Source organism: Centruroides vittatus, unplaced genomic scaffold (genome assembly GCF_030686945.1).
Source record: "Centruroides vittatus isolate TY-2023 unplaced genomic scaffold, ASM3068694v2 contig_349, whole genome shotgun sequence".
NCBI lineage: Eukaryota > Metazoa > Arthropoda > Arachnida > Scorpiones > Buthidae > Centruroides > Centruroides vittatus.
Genome location: NW_027122172.1, coordinates 4,218,390 through 4,235,626, shown reverse-complemented (window position 1 = coordinate 4,235,626; position 17,237 = coordinate 4,218,390). Strand labels below are relative to the sequence as shown.

General features: G+C 32.0%; 2 protein-coding genes across 5 annotated transcripts in view; one reads left to right on the top strand and one right to left on the bottom strand.

Annotated features, from left to right (window-relative positions):
• Positions 1 to 17,237, top strand: part of LOC136974441 (uncharacterized) — a 58,834-nt gene that overhangs the window by 39,538 nt on the left and 2,059 nt on the right. For 3 of the 4 annotated variants that reach the window (XM_067269330.1, XM_067269328.1, XM_067269329.1), the window contains exons 16-30: positions 1,254 to 1,314; positions 2,109 to 2,383; positions 9,931 to 10,060; positions 10,133 to 10,287; positions 10,349 to 10,499; positions 10,566 to 10,697; positions 10,768 to 11,007; positions 11,087 to 11,194; positions 15,222 to 15,350; positions 15,428 to 15,640; positions 15,719 to 15,835; positions 16,051 to 16,158; positions 16,463 to 16,557; positions 16,644 to 16,692; positions 16,762 to 16,868. In XM_067269330.1, the coding sequence (XP_067125431.1) occupies positions 1,254 to 1,314; positions 2,109 to 2,383; positions 9,931 to 10,060; positions 10,133 to 10,287; positions 10,349 to 10,499; positions 10,566 to 10,697; positions 10,768 to 11,007; positions 11,087 to 11,194; positions 15,222 to 15,350; positions 15,428 to 15,640; positions 15,719 to 15,835; positions 16,051 to 16,158; positions 16,463 to 16,557; positions 16,644 to 16,692; positions 16,762 to 16,868 (2,070 nt within the window). The remainder of the gene's footprint in view (positions 1 to 1,253; positions 1,315 to 2,108; positions 2,384 to 9,930; positions 10,061 to 10,132; positions 10,288 to 10,348; positions 10,500 to 10,565; positions 10,698 to 10,767; positions 11,008 to 11,086; positions 11,195 to 15,221; positions 15,351 to 15,427; positions 15,641 to 15,718; positions 15,836 to 16,050; positions 16,159 to 16,462; positions 16,558 to 16,643; positions 16,693 to 16,761; positions 16,869 to 17,237) is intronic. The other variant, XM_067269331.1, reaches the window with a different exon arrangement.
• The window catches only part of Grip (Glutamate receptor interacting protein), a 330,265-nt gene continuing 314,889 nt past the window's right edge, over positions 1,862 to 17,237 (bottom strand). The window contains exon 20 of the mRNA XM_067269339.1: positions 1,862 to 1,932. The gene's annotated coding sequence lies outside the window, so the exon portion shown is untranslated. The remainder of the gene's footprint in view (positions 1,933 to 17,237) is intronic.

Genomic DNA, 17,237 nt, shown 5'->3' with positions numbered 1-17,237 from the left:
GATCGCCTAAATATCGATATTTAGGCGATCGTTTGGTGTTTTATTATATACTCTTCGGGTGTTGAGATGTTGTTATTTGTATATTTTGTGAACAGCTTGTTAATTAGAAAAAATAATTATATACAACAACCTTATTTCACAAACAGTACTTGAACATATTAAACAACAAGTTACATAACAGATACATCAACACACACAAACTATAAATCACATAGAAAATCAGATATCACTGACAGTCATTCAAAAACACACACAGCATAATATATACTAATGAAACACTAAACACAATACAATCAGTGACACAGAATTAATTAACACAAAGTTTATTTCAACAAACATTCGCTAAATGAGTTGCTCAGTTTCAAAAAACCACTAAATCCGTTTTTAATAAGAAACAAAAACAACCAAATATCCAGTTACATGATTACTGTTGCAAGAAAAGCCAAATTCTCTGTACATGTACAATCTGATTTTACACACTGCTTCAAAATCAGTTAATTAACTCTTTAACTTCTAAAAAGTTCTCTTTTTTCTGTTCTTGGTGACAATTTTCTTTTTAATCCTTCAGGCTACAAGGGGAATTTGTAAAACAAAACTATTCAAATACCTTTTCTTTCGGTCGAGTTTGTCTCGAAACGATTAAGCCAGTTTTGGCCAATTTTGCATTTAAACAGTTTAAACAATATACTGTGTTTAGGAATACAGAATTTTACTATTCTGTTGGCTTGTAAACAGATCTAAATATCACTTCGGGGCACTTTTATCTTGGCCACTTAGACGAGATGACCGACAGCGTGAAGTTTGATTCGTATTAAAACTTAGGCAGTTTGACAGAAGAATTTCAGGGGTGTCCACAAAGCTAAGTTTTGCTGTATACTCGATTATTTTTAATTTTGAGACAAAGCCGATCCGTTAATTTACATACCTAACTATGACAGGCTAATCGTGAAAATGAGCTGTAGGAATGATGATTCCATTAACGGTTCAAAGAATTACTAGAAGTAGTGTTAAAAAAATAGTCGTTTCAAAATAAATATAATTTAACGGCTAATATTTTTGTTATATCTATATCTGCGCGGCTAAAGAAATCTTATAGCTACTACCGTTATTATCTACATTTTACTATATGATTCTTTATAAGATAATTTCTATTAATCAGTTTTATTGCAAGATTCTAATAAATTCTTGTATAACTATATTAATCTCTCCTTAAAATGAATAAAGTTATGCCGTTGTTTTTTGTAATTTTTCAGATACTGGACTTCAGACTCTATAAGCTCTTTGACTGGTGATATAACGGAATGGAATCAGGCTGTATGGTGAAATTATATTTTTCATGATTTAAAAAAAATGTATTTGATGGCACGTAAGATGCTGTGGCATAGAAGACATAAATTTATCATTTCAAAATTAGAGTAAGAAAAACTTTTAAGAAATGTATTGTTAATACAATGAATCCACATCTCTATGCAAACTTTATCCAAGTATGCAAACTTTCTTCCAAATTTGGCTAATTGGGTGGAAATTTACATCAATCATGAATTCTTTTATTAGTTTTTTATGATAAATTTTCCTGTTTTATTCATTGACAAATGATTTTCTCAGTAATTTGAGGTGGTCTGAAATTTTATTCTTCAGCGCTGTTCAGAGTTCTTTGGCATATTGTACTATTTTTATTACAGTAGACTCCCTATAACACGGTAGATACGTTCCGTGTTATACGAATCCGTATTGTACGAGTCACTTAAAATACACGAGCCAATCACAGCCCGGCACACGGGCTGTGATTGGCTCGTGTACTTAAGTGACTCGTACAACACGGAACGTATCTACCGTGTTATAGGGGGGTCTACTGTACTTAACTTAAATCCAATAATATAATTTTGTTTTTTTGATCAATTAACTATATTTTATCATTTGCCAACTCTTTTGCTTATACGTTATATTGTCACTTTTGGCATCTAAGATGCTGGATGATTTTTAAAGTATTCATTGATACAAGAAAAAAAATGCATCTTGTAAGCCAACAAATACAGTATACACATACATCTAATTTTAGTTTTTTAGCTAAATAACATTTATTTCAATGATATATTATTGTATTAAAGGAGGAAGATATTAGTGAAGAAGATATATTGAAATTCTTTATATTTATTCTATTAATGCTAATCCACAAAAGAGGAAAAAATCAATTTGATATTTGTTTATTAACTGACGAAATTACTGATTTGTGCCAAAGTCAGCATTTTGATTTGCCAAATTTTAAAGACAATCAAATTCAGTCAACTTTACTTCCTTTTGTCCCATTAGCTTGTGGATTTGCACATGTTGCTTTTGCAAGAAATGGAAATGTTTATACGTGGGGGAAATCTCTTCACGGAAGGTAGGTTAAATTTTATTTTATTAATTTTAAAGTAACAAATCAAAAATTTTTAAACGTGAAAAATGTTATCCTGATATTTAGTGCATTACATTTATAACTATAATTAAGTTATTTTTAATATTTTCTCAATTGATGTAATTATGTGATAAAGTTGAGATTTCATTGATTTACTAAGAAATCTATTAAAATTTTTCAATTAAAGAAAGATTTGAAAGAAAATTAATTAAAGCATTTTTATTAGAGATGATAACTTATATTCGGTGGCGTAGCATGGGTGTCGGCCGCCCCCTTATTTAGGTATTATTATTATTTATTGTGAAATTTTGCCGCCCCCTTAAAGTGCCTCCTGGGGCGGGCCGCCCTGCCGCCCCCACTACGCTATGCCACTGCTTATATTGATCCAACATTGATACGAGTGTATCGGTATATCAGAATTGGCTTACAAACAGTGCTCTAATCTGTTTCTCTTTTTTTTTACATATCCTTTACATCATTTTTCCATGACAGGCATTCAAACATGGCAATGGACATACCATGTTTTAAAACTAACACCTTAGTAGACAGCAGTGGCGTAACTAGCATGGGTGACACCCGGGGTGGATATCGTGGTGTCACCCTTCTTAACTCTTTTATAAAACATTATTGGATTATTGAATCGTAATATGTCTGTACTCGAGCAAACTTGAACGCTATATCGAATAAGTGATGTCAACACGTAGGTTTATATTGACTAGCCCGTATCCGTTGACTTCTTTTTTTTAGGCATTGGTTGTTAAGCCGATCGAACTTTCCATGACTTAATGTTAAAGCGCGTTATCGAGGTTTATTTTGCAACTTATTTTTTCACAGTTGGGTGTCACCCCTGAACGGGTGACACCCGGGGCGGACCACCCCCAACGCCCCCCTCGGTATGCCTCTGGTAGACAGTGTCTTCTCTACACATGATTTGCCACCAGTGGTCACTTGACATATGGTTGTCATTACTTTTAGCTGGTGTCAACTCGTTAGGAGGCACTGCTTTAAGGGGGGTCAGATACAAATTTTTTTATACTACTGTGATCAAAAAGTATTGGAAATTGTTCATTTAAACTACATACATGAAAGATGGGCTTGTCAGCATTTTTTTCATTTGGCATGGCTTTCATTGACAGCAATCCCTATGTCATCATCTGTTTTTGTTTGTAAATAAATGCTTGTTTTGTGTGTAAAGAATTTTTGCATCAGTGATGTTTCAAAATGTCAAGTGCAATTGAGCAAAGAAGTGCATTAAATTTTGTTTTTATAACGGAATTACTGATACAAAAATATTGGAAATGTTGCAAAAAGCCTTTGGTGATGATAGTCTATCAAAACAAGAGTTTTTGAGTGGCACAAGTACAATACAAGGAAGGCAGAGAATGAGTCAAAGATGAAACACACTCTGGTAGACCATCCACTTCAACTGATGATTGCTCAAGTCAGAGATTTGGTGCTTAATGATCATCATTTAACAGTTAGGGACATTATTGAACATGTTTTGGTATCATTTGGATTTTGTCAAGCAATTTTGAAAGATCATTTGGGCTTGCAGAGCATTGCTTCTCAAGTTGTCCCAAAAATGTTCAATTTTTACCAAAAACAATGTTATCAAGTGACTGAGGAAATGCTTTCTCAAGGAAAATTGTTCTTAAAACACTTCATTATGGGTGATGAAATATAAATCTATGCTTCTGACACCAAACAGCTCAACAATCAAGGTGCTTGAAAGGTTGAAAGGTGAAGCAAGACAAAAAGACCACATCAAAATCAGTCAAAAATCAATGTCATCTTGACTGTTTACTTCGATTATCATGGTGTTGTGCATCATGAATTTCATCTGACTGGCCAAACTGTCAACGAAGATTATTATTTGAGCATTTTGCACTATTTGTGTGAAACAATTCATAGAAAACGATCTGATCTGTAATGAGAAAACTCAAAATGTCATTTTTCATCACAATAATGCATCTGCTCACAATGCTCTTGATGTTTGTAAATTTTTGGCCAAAAAATTTAAAATACAGTTCTGCAAGCTTCTCCCAATATGGCACTCTGTGACTCTATCCCATTTCCTCGACTAAAATTTCTGCTTTGTGGTCATCACTTTGAGTTGACTGATGCCATAAAACCAAGGCTGTGGAGTTGGTAGATTTTTTACACGACTCCGACTCCAACTCCAACCAGGGTTGGACTTGTTAACAAAGTAAGCCCGAAAATTCCAACGTTATCATGTGACCTCAGAATATAAGCTTCAATAAATATAGTTCTAATAAAGATAGAACGTAGAAACTTTTCTATTCCAAAGCTAAAATACTCTCTTAAGTAATGACATAGTCAATATATAAATACATATTCGATAATTTTTACTTTTCCGACTGTTACATATAACAGAAGAAAAGTGTAGCAATCGGTCAAAAAATGATCCCACCCCAAATTTTTGCATTTTTGGACTCAGGGCACTTTGAAATTTCGTGATATGCAAAAGATTCAGGTTTTTTTCTGTATGTACGAATGTTATTCAGTATGGGAGGCACGATTTTGAATCGGAGTCGAATGGTTTAACACAGGAGTTATTAAACTTCAAAATGGTCGAACTAAATCAGTTGGTACACATTCTAACATCTGTTTGCACTTCTGTTTTGAGGATTCCCGAGTCCAAAAGAGTAAAAATCTGAGAAACTTATTTTTTGACTGATTGTCATTCTTTTCCTTCGTTATAGGCCTTTACTGTATAACAACTGGGTAAATAATAATGATGACGATTCTGATTATTTTGAAAAAAATACAAAATAAAACGATTTTAAAAAATTAATTAAACATTGAAATTTGACACATCTACTGAATACAGTGGAACCTCGGTATACGTCTGCTTTAGAATACGTCCAATTCGAAATACGTCCCGTTTGGACAAACAAATTTTGCTCGGTATACGACTTAATTCAATTATATGCGCCATCTACGAACAAGTAGCACTATCGGTGTACTAAACCAGACTAGACGTTCGCGGTCCCACGGTTTATAACTTTGTTAAATTTCTTCTGATTTTAATTTGTAAGTAAAACTTTATTATTTTTATTAATGTGCTCAAACAGTGTTTAAATTATTTTACAACCCCATTAATATATCGTATCAAGAGGATTTTTTTTACACGAGAACGGATTAATCATTTTTACATTACTTCTTATGGGAAAGGTTGGTTTGGTTATACGTCCTATTCGGTATAAGTCCAAACAACAGGAACGGATTAAGGTCGTATACCGAGGTTCCACTGTATATAAATTCACATTTATTGACTCATTTGATGATGGCAATAATATTTGGTAATCATGTATGAATAAAAATAGTAAATACATTCGTACACAAACAAATTAGTTTAATAAAAATGTTGTACGGTACATAATGTACGAGTATATTGGGTAATATATAAGTATACAGATACATTAAACTAAGTCAAGAATGAGAAATATAACATTTAGACTGGTAAAGAGAAGGGTTGCTTATTTTGCCACGTTGATTAATTTATTATTTTTCATCTCTGTTATAAACCGAACTACTCCTAACAAAACAAATCACTTCTATTAAGTCGGCATTCACCGAAGCTCTTAAATCATATTTAATAATTTTAAGAGCGGAAAATAAACAGTATTGCCGTTATTACATCCAAACTTGAAGAGTGGTCAATGTGATTTATTTTTTCCAGTGCATAGTAAATATCATCTCAAATTTTGTATTTTTTTTTTTGTCTGTACTCATATTAGAACTCAAGCTTAATTTTGAGGGTAGAGATGAGTTTTATAAAAAAAAAAAAAAATAGCAGATGAGCCAGATGTTGCTCAGACAAAAAGTAACAATAACAAAAATTAAGATTATTAGATTATAGCCGATTTTACCCATTTTCACTGGGTGCAAGAATTAGGTCCCCTCTTCCGAGACTAATTAGAGAATGTTTAGTGGATCTAAAAGTATGTTCGATTGTTTGCAAAAATGCAAAAAAACCACATCTAAAATAGTACGGTAGAAACAGAGTTCTTCGGGGTAATCCTTAACAGTCTCCCTCTCTTCCCCTCGTGAGAGGAATTGCGAAAAATCCCTTCTTCGTGTGCATATGTTCTTATGACATATCCTAACTGCGTACAAAATTTCAACTTTCAACTTCTAACTGTTCGAACTCTGAGCTTATTATTATTATTATTAACCCATCTCAATTATATTATAAGATTGTGGATGCGAACAAGTAAAATATTCATTAAGTCCGACCACACTGGAGATATGACACACGACTCCTTCTATGTCTCTACCCTGTCGACCTTTAATTAAGAACCAAAATTTAATAGCATTAATGCCCTTTATACACATGCTACTGTACCAAATTTTGTTTCTTAAACTTTACTCGCTCTGAGATATTGTTTAATATTTCAGAACAGAATAAAGAAATTAAACAAATTAAACACCAACATACGCATGCACGTGTGCGAATTTTTCCCTTTATTTGACATCTTTTGGGTTCGAGAGATCTCCAAACATAGATTTTCAAAAAACTCAGAGGATCAGATGTGACACGATTCAAATTCTTTTTTGTTTTTGTATACATAACAAGCTGGGAAAGTAAAAAGGAGTCAGAATCGGGGGAATTTTTGACGACTTCAACTAAAACGCCAAAACTCCACGACTCCAACTCCACAGCTCTGCATAAAACAAAATTTGCTGCTAGTTTCAAAGGAGTTTTACAAAAATGACTTTAAAGTATGTTTTAAGGAATGAAAAAAATTGGCATAAATACATTGCAGTGGGAGGAGATTACTTTGAAGGGGATAAAATAATTTTTGATGAATAAATTAAAATCTTACATATTATTGAACCATTCCTAATACTTTTTGATCATGGTTATAACCAGGACAAGCATTTTCAGTGATGGATGGGCAATATTGCTCTGACTCCAGTATGGAGACAATTTAAGCTAGTTAACAATTTAGCAATGATGTTTTTGATGTGGTAATTTTTCTATACTATTACAAATTTATTCAAGGTGTGTTTGAAATTTTTTCTGAAAAACAGGGCCAGATTCAGGCTTAGACAAACTAGACAATTACAATTTCTCAAGGCCAGATCTGAAAGGAGCCAGTAAATTTCTATTATATACTTTTATTTTTGGGGCTACAATTTGAAAAATTGTACACCCATAAATTCCCACTGTTGTCTATGTCTTTCCTTAATCTTGAGAACAGAGTTAGATAGGTGTAATCTTAGACTAGATATGGAAACCTTCGGGTGGGAGGCCCTGATTAACAATATATGAACTTTCAATGCAAACTGGAAGTTATGTTGTTTGAATTCAAAAATTTTCCCCTGAAAAAAGTTAGATAGATGACTGGCACGACTCAATTACTAAAGGAAAAGTATGATGTACAGGGGCAAGACAGTGCTAATTTGAAGGTGGAACACACACATTTTAAATTAAATAAATTAAAAAATATGATTAAAAATTGCAACCCAGCATTGTGATGATGTCACAATAAATAATTAAATGCTCGTTTATATTTGCATATAAATTGTTAGTGAATGAATATTCTCTAAATCAATACTTTGTCGTATTGAAAATAAAAAAAATCTTTAAAATATATTATGAGAAATGGAATTAAAATTTACTGGTTTTTTTTAATTCTCATTTTAAGTCCAAAATAATTGAAAATAAACTGGAATACTACACTTCAACACAAATAAATAACATTTATGTCACTCCAGCATCAAATATTTACATTTAACAAATGTTTTTGGGTAATTCACAATCCTTCCTCAGGTTTTACAAGAACATAAACATGCATGCATTCCAATTATTTATTAAATTAAATTAATTTACAAACTAAGTAGATATCAGTACAATATAAACTAAATATAGTTATGCACACACAAAGCAATGCCATTTGGTATGACTATGTTTAAACATGTTCTAATGCTAAATCGTTAATTTACTGCATTATATGAGTTGGTTGCAGTATAACTCCTTTTCAATTTAACGACTCAGTTTTCTGTTAATGCATTCTCTCTTTGAGGCTTCGTTAATTCTAGAATATCAGACAACTTTGCCGTCTTCATATCCTGGGGTTTCTTATCACTTTAGCTTCATTTGTGCACTGCATTGTTCTCTCTTGGCAAAAGCTGATAAGGCATAGTTACTTTTCTTGGTAATGTCATACTGTTCTTTTAGTATTGCTCTGAACCACCTAGATGTATATCCCATAAACACTGTTAATATTGAAATTGTTATTTGATCATTCTAAGATGATTACATATTGTTGGTTTCCATTTATATATTAGTTAATCTTTTCTCACCTGGAAATTTGTCAGTATATAGCTTTATTCAGGTATATAAGGGAATTACTACATAGAAAGGATGCAGCAAGCATCTCCAATTCCTGGAAATATATAAGTGAAAAAGAACTACAATGTAATCAACACATATAATCAGTAAATTAGTGATTTTGCAGTGGAACATAGCATGCCAGATAGTACTACTTTATATATATATATACTGTATTAGTATATTTTACTGATAATGTATCTACTTGGTTTGTAATCTAATTTACTTCTAATTTTAAATACATCATTTGCACGTGTATTTAAATAATTCAAACGTATGCACAGTGGCGTAGCGTAGTGGGGGCGGCAGGGGCGGCCCGCCCCGGGCGGCACTTATAGGAGGCGGCAAAATTTCACAATAAATAATAATATCTTGTAAAAATATCTAAATAAGAGGGCGGCGAAATTTTCCTCCACCCTAGGCGGCTGACACCCACGCTACGCCACTGCGTAAGCATGCAGTTTGTATTAGTTTTGAAAAAACTCAAGGGAGAGTTATGAATCAACTTGAAAACATTTGTTACATGTAAATATTCGGTGCTGAAGTGAAGTAAGGGTTGTTTATGTTGAATATTTACATTTTAATTTATCCTTTATAAAAATAATAAATTTATTCTACGTACATACAAAAATGATTATTTTATAGTTCTAAGTATTAAAATTATATGGTTCATTTACTATAAGACATTTATAATTATCAAATCTTATTTTAAAATACAAATCTAAACTGCCAGATTATTTCAGACTATATTGATGTTAGATTAAGACTAAAATTTTTGTCTAGTTTAATGTTTATTCTAGATCAAGATAATTCTAATTATTAATATTTATACAAGACAGTATTTTCACCCAGTGGTGTAGCGAAGGGGGTGCAAGGGGGTGTATCATGCACAGGGCACCACTCGCAGAGGGGTGCCCAAATGGTCTCCAAGACAAACTATATGTGTTTCTGGAGGGGGAGAGGGGTGCCAATAAAGTGTCGGGCACTAGTTATGCCCCGGCGCCAGTTATGTTCGCTGCACCACTGTTGTCACCATCTATTTTTAGGCTTTTAATTAATTAAAATTAGTATTAATATATCCTAAAATTATCCAGCAATTTAGGCTATCATTTGTAATTATATTTAAATTCTTTCTTTTTCTGTTTTAAAAAAATTAATTACGAATTTTTAGATTGGGTCATGGAGATCCTAGTCAAGAATACACCAGTCCTACATGTGTTACATATTTTGAGACATTAAAAGTGAAAGTCAGTTCTGTTGCTTGTGGTGCTTTGCACACAATAGTATTGACAGATTGTGGGGTAAGAATAGGAATTTTTTTTATAATAATCAGTATTTTTTTAAATAATTTTTTAATTTAATTGTTATGAAAGGTTTTTGCATGGGGATCGTCACGATTCGGTCAGTTGGGAATAGGAAATGTGCAACGTTCGTGCCATCCGGTATTTGTCGAAACTTTAGCTAGAGAAGAAATAGTCTCGGTAGCTTGCGGTCAATACCATTCTCTTGCCTTATCAAAAGATGGAAGGTAAAAAAATTTTTTTAACTTTAATTTATTAAAAGATAAAACAAATTATATTTTTATAAAGAGTATTCACTTGGGGATGGGGAGTTCATGGTCAATTGGGACATGGAAAACCAGAAGATTTACATCATCCACAAGTTGTCCAAAGTCTATTAGATAAGCCTGTCTTGATTATATGTGGTGGTCAAGGTCATAGTGTTGTTTTAACCCACAAGGTATTAATTTTTTACATTTATTATTAATAAAAATGTAAATAAATAATTATGTATTATTGTTTTTAGGGAGAAGTTTACACATTTGGCTCAGGTTTATTTGGTCAGTTAGGTACAGGCATTCTCACTAAACAATCTCTACCAAAGAAGGTCGATTTAGTTGAATCAATTAAATTAATTTCATCAAATTATTTCCATACAGTAAGTAAAAATATTATTCTGTAATTAATTTTATTAAATTTTAAGATTTTAAGTATTTTGTCATATTTAGATTGCAGTCTCAAATACAGATAAAGTGTATATTTGGGGATGTAATCCGCAAGCTTTACGCTTACAAGCACAGTGTTCGCGGCGAGCGAGACTTCAGACTTCATCCGAAAGCTCTAATCAAGCTCATTTAAATCGACAACAAAACAATTCTAGTCATGCCAGTCAAAGTTCATCACTTAATCAAAATCATATTTTACCTTCTGTTGTTAATACCTCACATATAAGTTGTAACATTATCCAGGTATAATATAATTATTGATTTTAATTAATCAATATTTTATGTCATATGTATTAGAAATTTTTATTAATGAAAATGACAGGTGTCTTGTGGTAGTCATCATTCAGCATTATTAACAAGTGATGGAGAAGTGTTTGTCTGGGGAAGAAATACTGATGGACAATTAGGTAATGGGACAAGAAAAGAACAGGTAAATAGTCATTATTTTTACTTTAATTGTAATTATAGCCTGGATTTTATTGGTATTGCAACTTTTGTTTTCTAATAGATGGATTGTGTTGATCAGCAGTTTCCACCCTTTTTTTTTACTTGCGTGTCCCTTGGAAGCCCATTTTCCTAAGTTCTATTTCCCATTTCTCATTTTCTCTAAGTTTTACTTTTCATGTTTGTCAAACAGTGGCACCTTGGTCAATTATACAGCACAGTAAAATTATATGTAAAAAATTGAAAAGCATTGGAGGAAGGACACAAATAAATATTGGGTTGTTCGGAAAGTAATTTCGTTTTTTCCATAAAAAAATAAACGCAATATTATTATAATAAATAAATATTTTATTGAATTATATATTGACCATTTTGGTCAAATACCTGTTGTCGTTGTTTCTGGCAGTAGCATGATTTCACATTCATAAAAATTTTGATTGTTGTTTACAAAAAACTGATCCAAGTGATTTTTGACATTGTCATTTCAAGTAAATGTCTTGCAGTTAAAAAAAATTGTATCGACCGGAACAAGTAATAATCTGAGTGTGCCCGATCTGGCGAATATGGTTGGTGCGATAACACATCCCACCTAAGCTATAACAGTTTCTGACGAGTTACCAAACTCGTGTGAAATTTGGCATTATCATGGTAAAACAGTACACTTTGTTTGTTGATCAATTCTGGCCTTTTCTGTTTGATGATATTACTCAATTTGTTTACTCGACGGCAGTACACTTTCGAATCAATTGTTAAATTGTCTGGTAAAAGCTCAAAAAAAAATTTCTATAAAATCCAACCATAGAGAGCATCTCTCGTTAATAACATGCAAAACCCATATATCGAGCTTTGAAACGAAACCAATTCGTTTTAAGTAATAATAAACGGTTCAATTTAACAGATTTAATCTCTTAGTGATTTCGTGTGTTGTTATACGGCAGATTGCTTCGATCGGTACCTTTATTTTGTTTTCGTTGGCTTCGAATGGCCATCCAGAATGTGGTGTATCTTCGATATTAAAATTGCCAGAATGCAATTTTTTAAACCAGTTTTGGCTCTGTCTTTCTCTCAACACATCTTCTCCGAACATGTACCATAATTTTTTTCGTGTTTGAACAGCATTTTGATTTTTTAGTTATGAAAAAGCAAAATATGCCGAAAATGATGCTTTCGATTTTCCATATTTGATGGGTCACAGAAAAAAAACAATTGTACAGAATCAAACGAAATTTTTTACAAATAAGCCTTAAAATGTCAGTTGTCGAAGTATATAATGAAAATGTGGTTTAAAATAAAATTGGCTGGTAAAAATACATCTAATTCCTCTAGTAATAAAAAAACGAAATTACTTTCCGAACAACCCAATATAGTGAAAATATAATAATAATTTTATTTAAAACTGAGCATCGAGTGCCGTGACATGGCCAAAAGTCTCAATGCAGAATCCAAATATTCTTATACTATATCCACCATTATTAAATTTTCTTCATATACTCCTAAACCACCAAGCACGTACCCTCAGTTGGGAATCACTAGTGAAGATCAAGTATTTAGGCCAAATGGCCATCTTTGGTTCAAAAGACAAAATTTTAAAGTACAATTTATTGCAATTTTTATGCAATTATTGGCATTTTGCATCATTTTTAGTTATTTTTCCAATTTCATTTCTTTGTACTTTCAATTACAAGTTTCAAGTGCATCTGCTCTGATAGATGCAATTGGGTATTGTCATTGTTTATATGTTCTTCTTGTACTTACTTAACATGTTAACTGTATTAATTTAAATCTATTAAATAAGCAGAAAAATGAAACTCATAATTTAAGTAACTGTCATATCATGTCTCACCACAACTCATGCGGGTGTGTGTCAAGTGCAGAGCCTGAGGGTTGTGCTGTCCAGTATATAAGCTCAGAAACCACAGCCCTGGTCTCTTTGGTCCTGTTCTCTTGTATATGTGATTCTGTGTAGAGAATAAACTTGTAATGTGTTAATGGCTTATATCTATTTCCTTTCTCAAACATCAATCAGTAAGATTAGCAAGAATCTTACAATAACATAAGTCAGTTATTAGGTATCTTTCTTGTTCTGATGCAATATCTGGATGTTTTGACTGATGTGACAAAGTTAATAAAGTATTCTCCAAAACGAAAAGCCTAATTCAAGAAAATAAAGAACGAATTATATCAGGATTGTGGTTACCGAACATCTGACTTGAGATCTTGTATCCATTGCATTGGACTGGTCAGCATTCTTGAGAATTACAATGTCCTAAAACAGGTATGAAGAATAGCATTAAAAGAGGTGCAAGACGGTGAGATCAGAGCATGAATTGTTGGATTTTCTTTTCAGGTGGAAAGTTTTACCTACCTTTCTCTTTGAACTCAAACTGAACATTCTCATCTTCAGTCACTGTGACAATTTAAGTGCCACTCTTTTCAGTCATCAAAGATAACAGCAGTGGAAAGGAAAGACTTGATAATTACACTTTGAAAAAAATTCATTCTGAAGCAGAGTTTGGGTATTTTGGACTTGGATATTGTTCAAGAGATGTGACATAAACAAAGCAAGTTTTCGTAGAAAAAGGAGTCCTAAAAAACTTGGATGAAGAGGGTAGTAATGAACCCGTGAGGTCTGAGGTCTGCTATAGGAGGATCTGTTTTGAAGCTTTAGATCTCATTATCTCTGCGATAGAATCACAATTCAATTAGCTAGGTTTCAAGATTTATGAAAATCTGTTAAAGGAGTGAATTATAGAGCAGAATTCCAAGAAGTAATGCATAATATAATCATGGTTCTGATTTTAACAAAACCTACTTGAAAGTTCAGCTTGCAGGCCTTTCAAATTTCTATAATGAAAATGAAGGAATTTTCATGAATGTACAAGTGTAATAATTCGTGATTTTATAAAATTGTTCAGGCAGTTTACCCCAGGATAACTGAAAAATTTCAATTAAAATTATTAAACATTTTAGGCTTGTTATTGTGGTACCTGCTATGAAAGCATCAAGTGAACAATCATTTATAGCACTAAGGCTTATAAAAAGTTCCTCTCTGCAACAATGATGAAACTGCATCTCATTTTAGTTGATGGTGTTAAAAATTCATAAAGAGAAAACAGAACAATGAAACCGGAGACAAGTATCTACTGAATTTTCCTTCAGATCAGAATGCAAAATGACTATTTCTGGTTCCTTTTCAGAACTGACACTTATCATTCAGTTATTGTTTAATTTCATTATTGTTTTGCTCATTCCTGATTGTAAACACAGACAACCAAACTAATACCAGCTACTATGTAAATAATAAATAAAAAAAATAAGTGTAATGTGTTCCATTTACAATGTCAATTTGAACATGTAAAACGCGTTTGATTTTTATAAATAGCCATTTTTGTTCTGTGATACATACAGGTACTCCTCACTTTACGACCGAGTTCCGTTCCGACAACTACATCGTTAAGCGAATTTGTCGATAAGCGAAGAGCTTGCACCGGGAATATAGGATCGTCGTAAAATTATAAAAGTTATGCAACAAACTTCAAATTTATTCATAAAAAGACTATTATAGTATGCTTAGTTCGCATGTCACCATTCGCCACTGACCGACACTCAAGCCAAGAAAGGGAATTCCCCGAATTGCGGGTCGAAACTCGATTGGTCGTAAGTGCGAGTGGTCATTAAGCAGATAGGTCGTAAAGTGAGGAGTACCTGTACTTGATGTCTATATTAAATAGACAAAAACGTTAGTAAATATTTTCTTTATTTATTATTTACATAGTAGCTGGTATTTGTTTGGTTGTCTGTATTTATATGAGCAGCTTCATTTTTTGAAAATATTTGACTGGATGTACGATCATTTCAAGAAATGCATCAATGATAAAGGGAAATATGTTGAATAAAAATAAAATTTCATTCAAATACCTTGAGTCTGTGCTTTTTTCAATTATGAAAATTTGGTTTATGCTTGACAGCATGGCATATATATCAGTTAAAATAACGAATAAATATATTTTCAGAAATTGCCATCTATGGTGCTTGCCGTTAACGATCGAAAGATCGTATCGATTGCTTGCGGTTCCGATTTCACTATTGTATTAGATTCTGTTGGAAAATTATGGGGATGGGGTCAAAACGACAGTGGACAGGTAAAAATCAATTAAAATTTATATTTACTTTTTTAAAATACTTATATAAATTATTTATGTCGAATAAAACTGATTAGTTAGGACAAAAACCTACACAAGAGTCTACGTCGAGGTCACAAAGTTCCACCAGTAATCGTGTAATTACTATCCGAACAAATCGTAGAATGATAACCATCACTCAGGGATGCAGACAGGGTATATTACGTCCTGTACAAATTAATGCATTTTCGGGATTTCAAGGTCAGACTGTTATGGATTGGGAGAGTGGAAGTTTTGAAAATGATATGGCAGTAAGTAACACTGTTTTAGTTTTAAGTTTATGATGTATTTTTCAATAATTAATAATAATAATAACTTTCATTTTTAAGCTGTATCAAATTATTTACTATCAAGCAAGAAATAATCAGACAAATATTTGTTTGCCTACATTGTCAAAACTCGACAATCCTCCTTACGGTCCAAGAGCTCTTCACGCCACATTAAAGGTTAAAATTTTAATATTCTCAATATTTGCATAATTTTTTTCAATTTTAATACATTTAATTTAATTTTTTAACACGTTATAATAAAATATATTTGTCGTCACTAATTTTTTAACACACGCTCGGACTAAAATTCCTCACATTTATCTATTTTATACAAAAAAAAAATAAATAAAAATTACGAATACACTTAGTAAACTGTTTTTATTTTCATAAAGATATTTCATCGTTCCTGTGATTTTACTGCCACATTGAATCGCTGTTTGGCATTTCATCAGTTTCAAGCTGCCGCAGAACTCTGTAGGTTAGAAGGATTATACGCTCAGGTCAGTTAACATTATTATTATGTTGGGTTACGTGAGTTATACTGGGTTGACGCCGGTTGCTCTGTACTATGCCGGACCAGAGTCGAGGCATAGCAACCAAAACAAGGCAAAAATTAAATAAGCGTGTCGGCGTGTGTGTGTATTCAGGAATTTCCTAACAATATGACATGTATTCAATATAGTGGCCTTCTGTAGTGTGATGTATGTGTTTCTATTCAATTGTAATGTTGTTATTATTGAATACTAACATTATTTAATTACTACTAATGAAATGATGATTTATATATTATAATATTTAATTCAGGCAGTTAAGTATCAATTGCAAGCTCTAGGAGAAAGCGTTCAAAGTATCACCAATCTACTTTCAGTAACATTAGAAGTCATTCAATATTACACCAGGTTTTTCATTGATTTAATTATTATTATTTTTTTGAATTAAAATTATTATTATTATGATTTCTAATCAAATATAACACAATTCTTAGGATGTTAGATCAGGATAACTTCGATGCCGTCAAGCAGTTTCTCGAACACGTAAGTAAGCTTTAGGCGAATCAATTATTGTATAATTTTTGACGATAATTTTTTTAAACAAACTTTTAGGTAATTACATTTTGGATGGATCACGACTTATCCATAGAACAAATTGAATCATTTTTCCAGAAACGTCCAACTCTATTTTATTATCCACTAGGATTGCTGTTATTTTGGTGCGTTTTCTAGTACAAAATTAATTATACAATAATTAATTACCATATTATTAATTTAAATTAATTACCATATTTATTCGAATTATTAATTACTATTAATAATTACTCAATTACTATTACTCAAATTATTAATTACCATATTTATTCGATTCTAAGCCGCACCTCGATTTCTTAACAGGTTTTCCCGAAAAAATAAAAAAAGTACCCAGTAGTAAAACTTACAAAGTTCAAAAAACGAGAATGACGAGGAGTGAAGAATTAATTTATTAAAATAATTTATTAAGTACATAATTTAGATAAATCTGAATTTCTCTCACTGTTGTCACTATCATATTGTGAAAATGATTCATTATTGGCACTATCACAGCT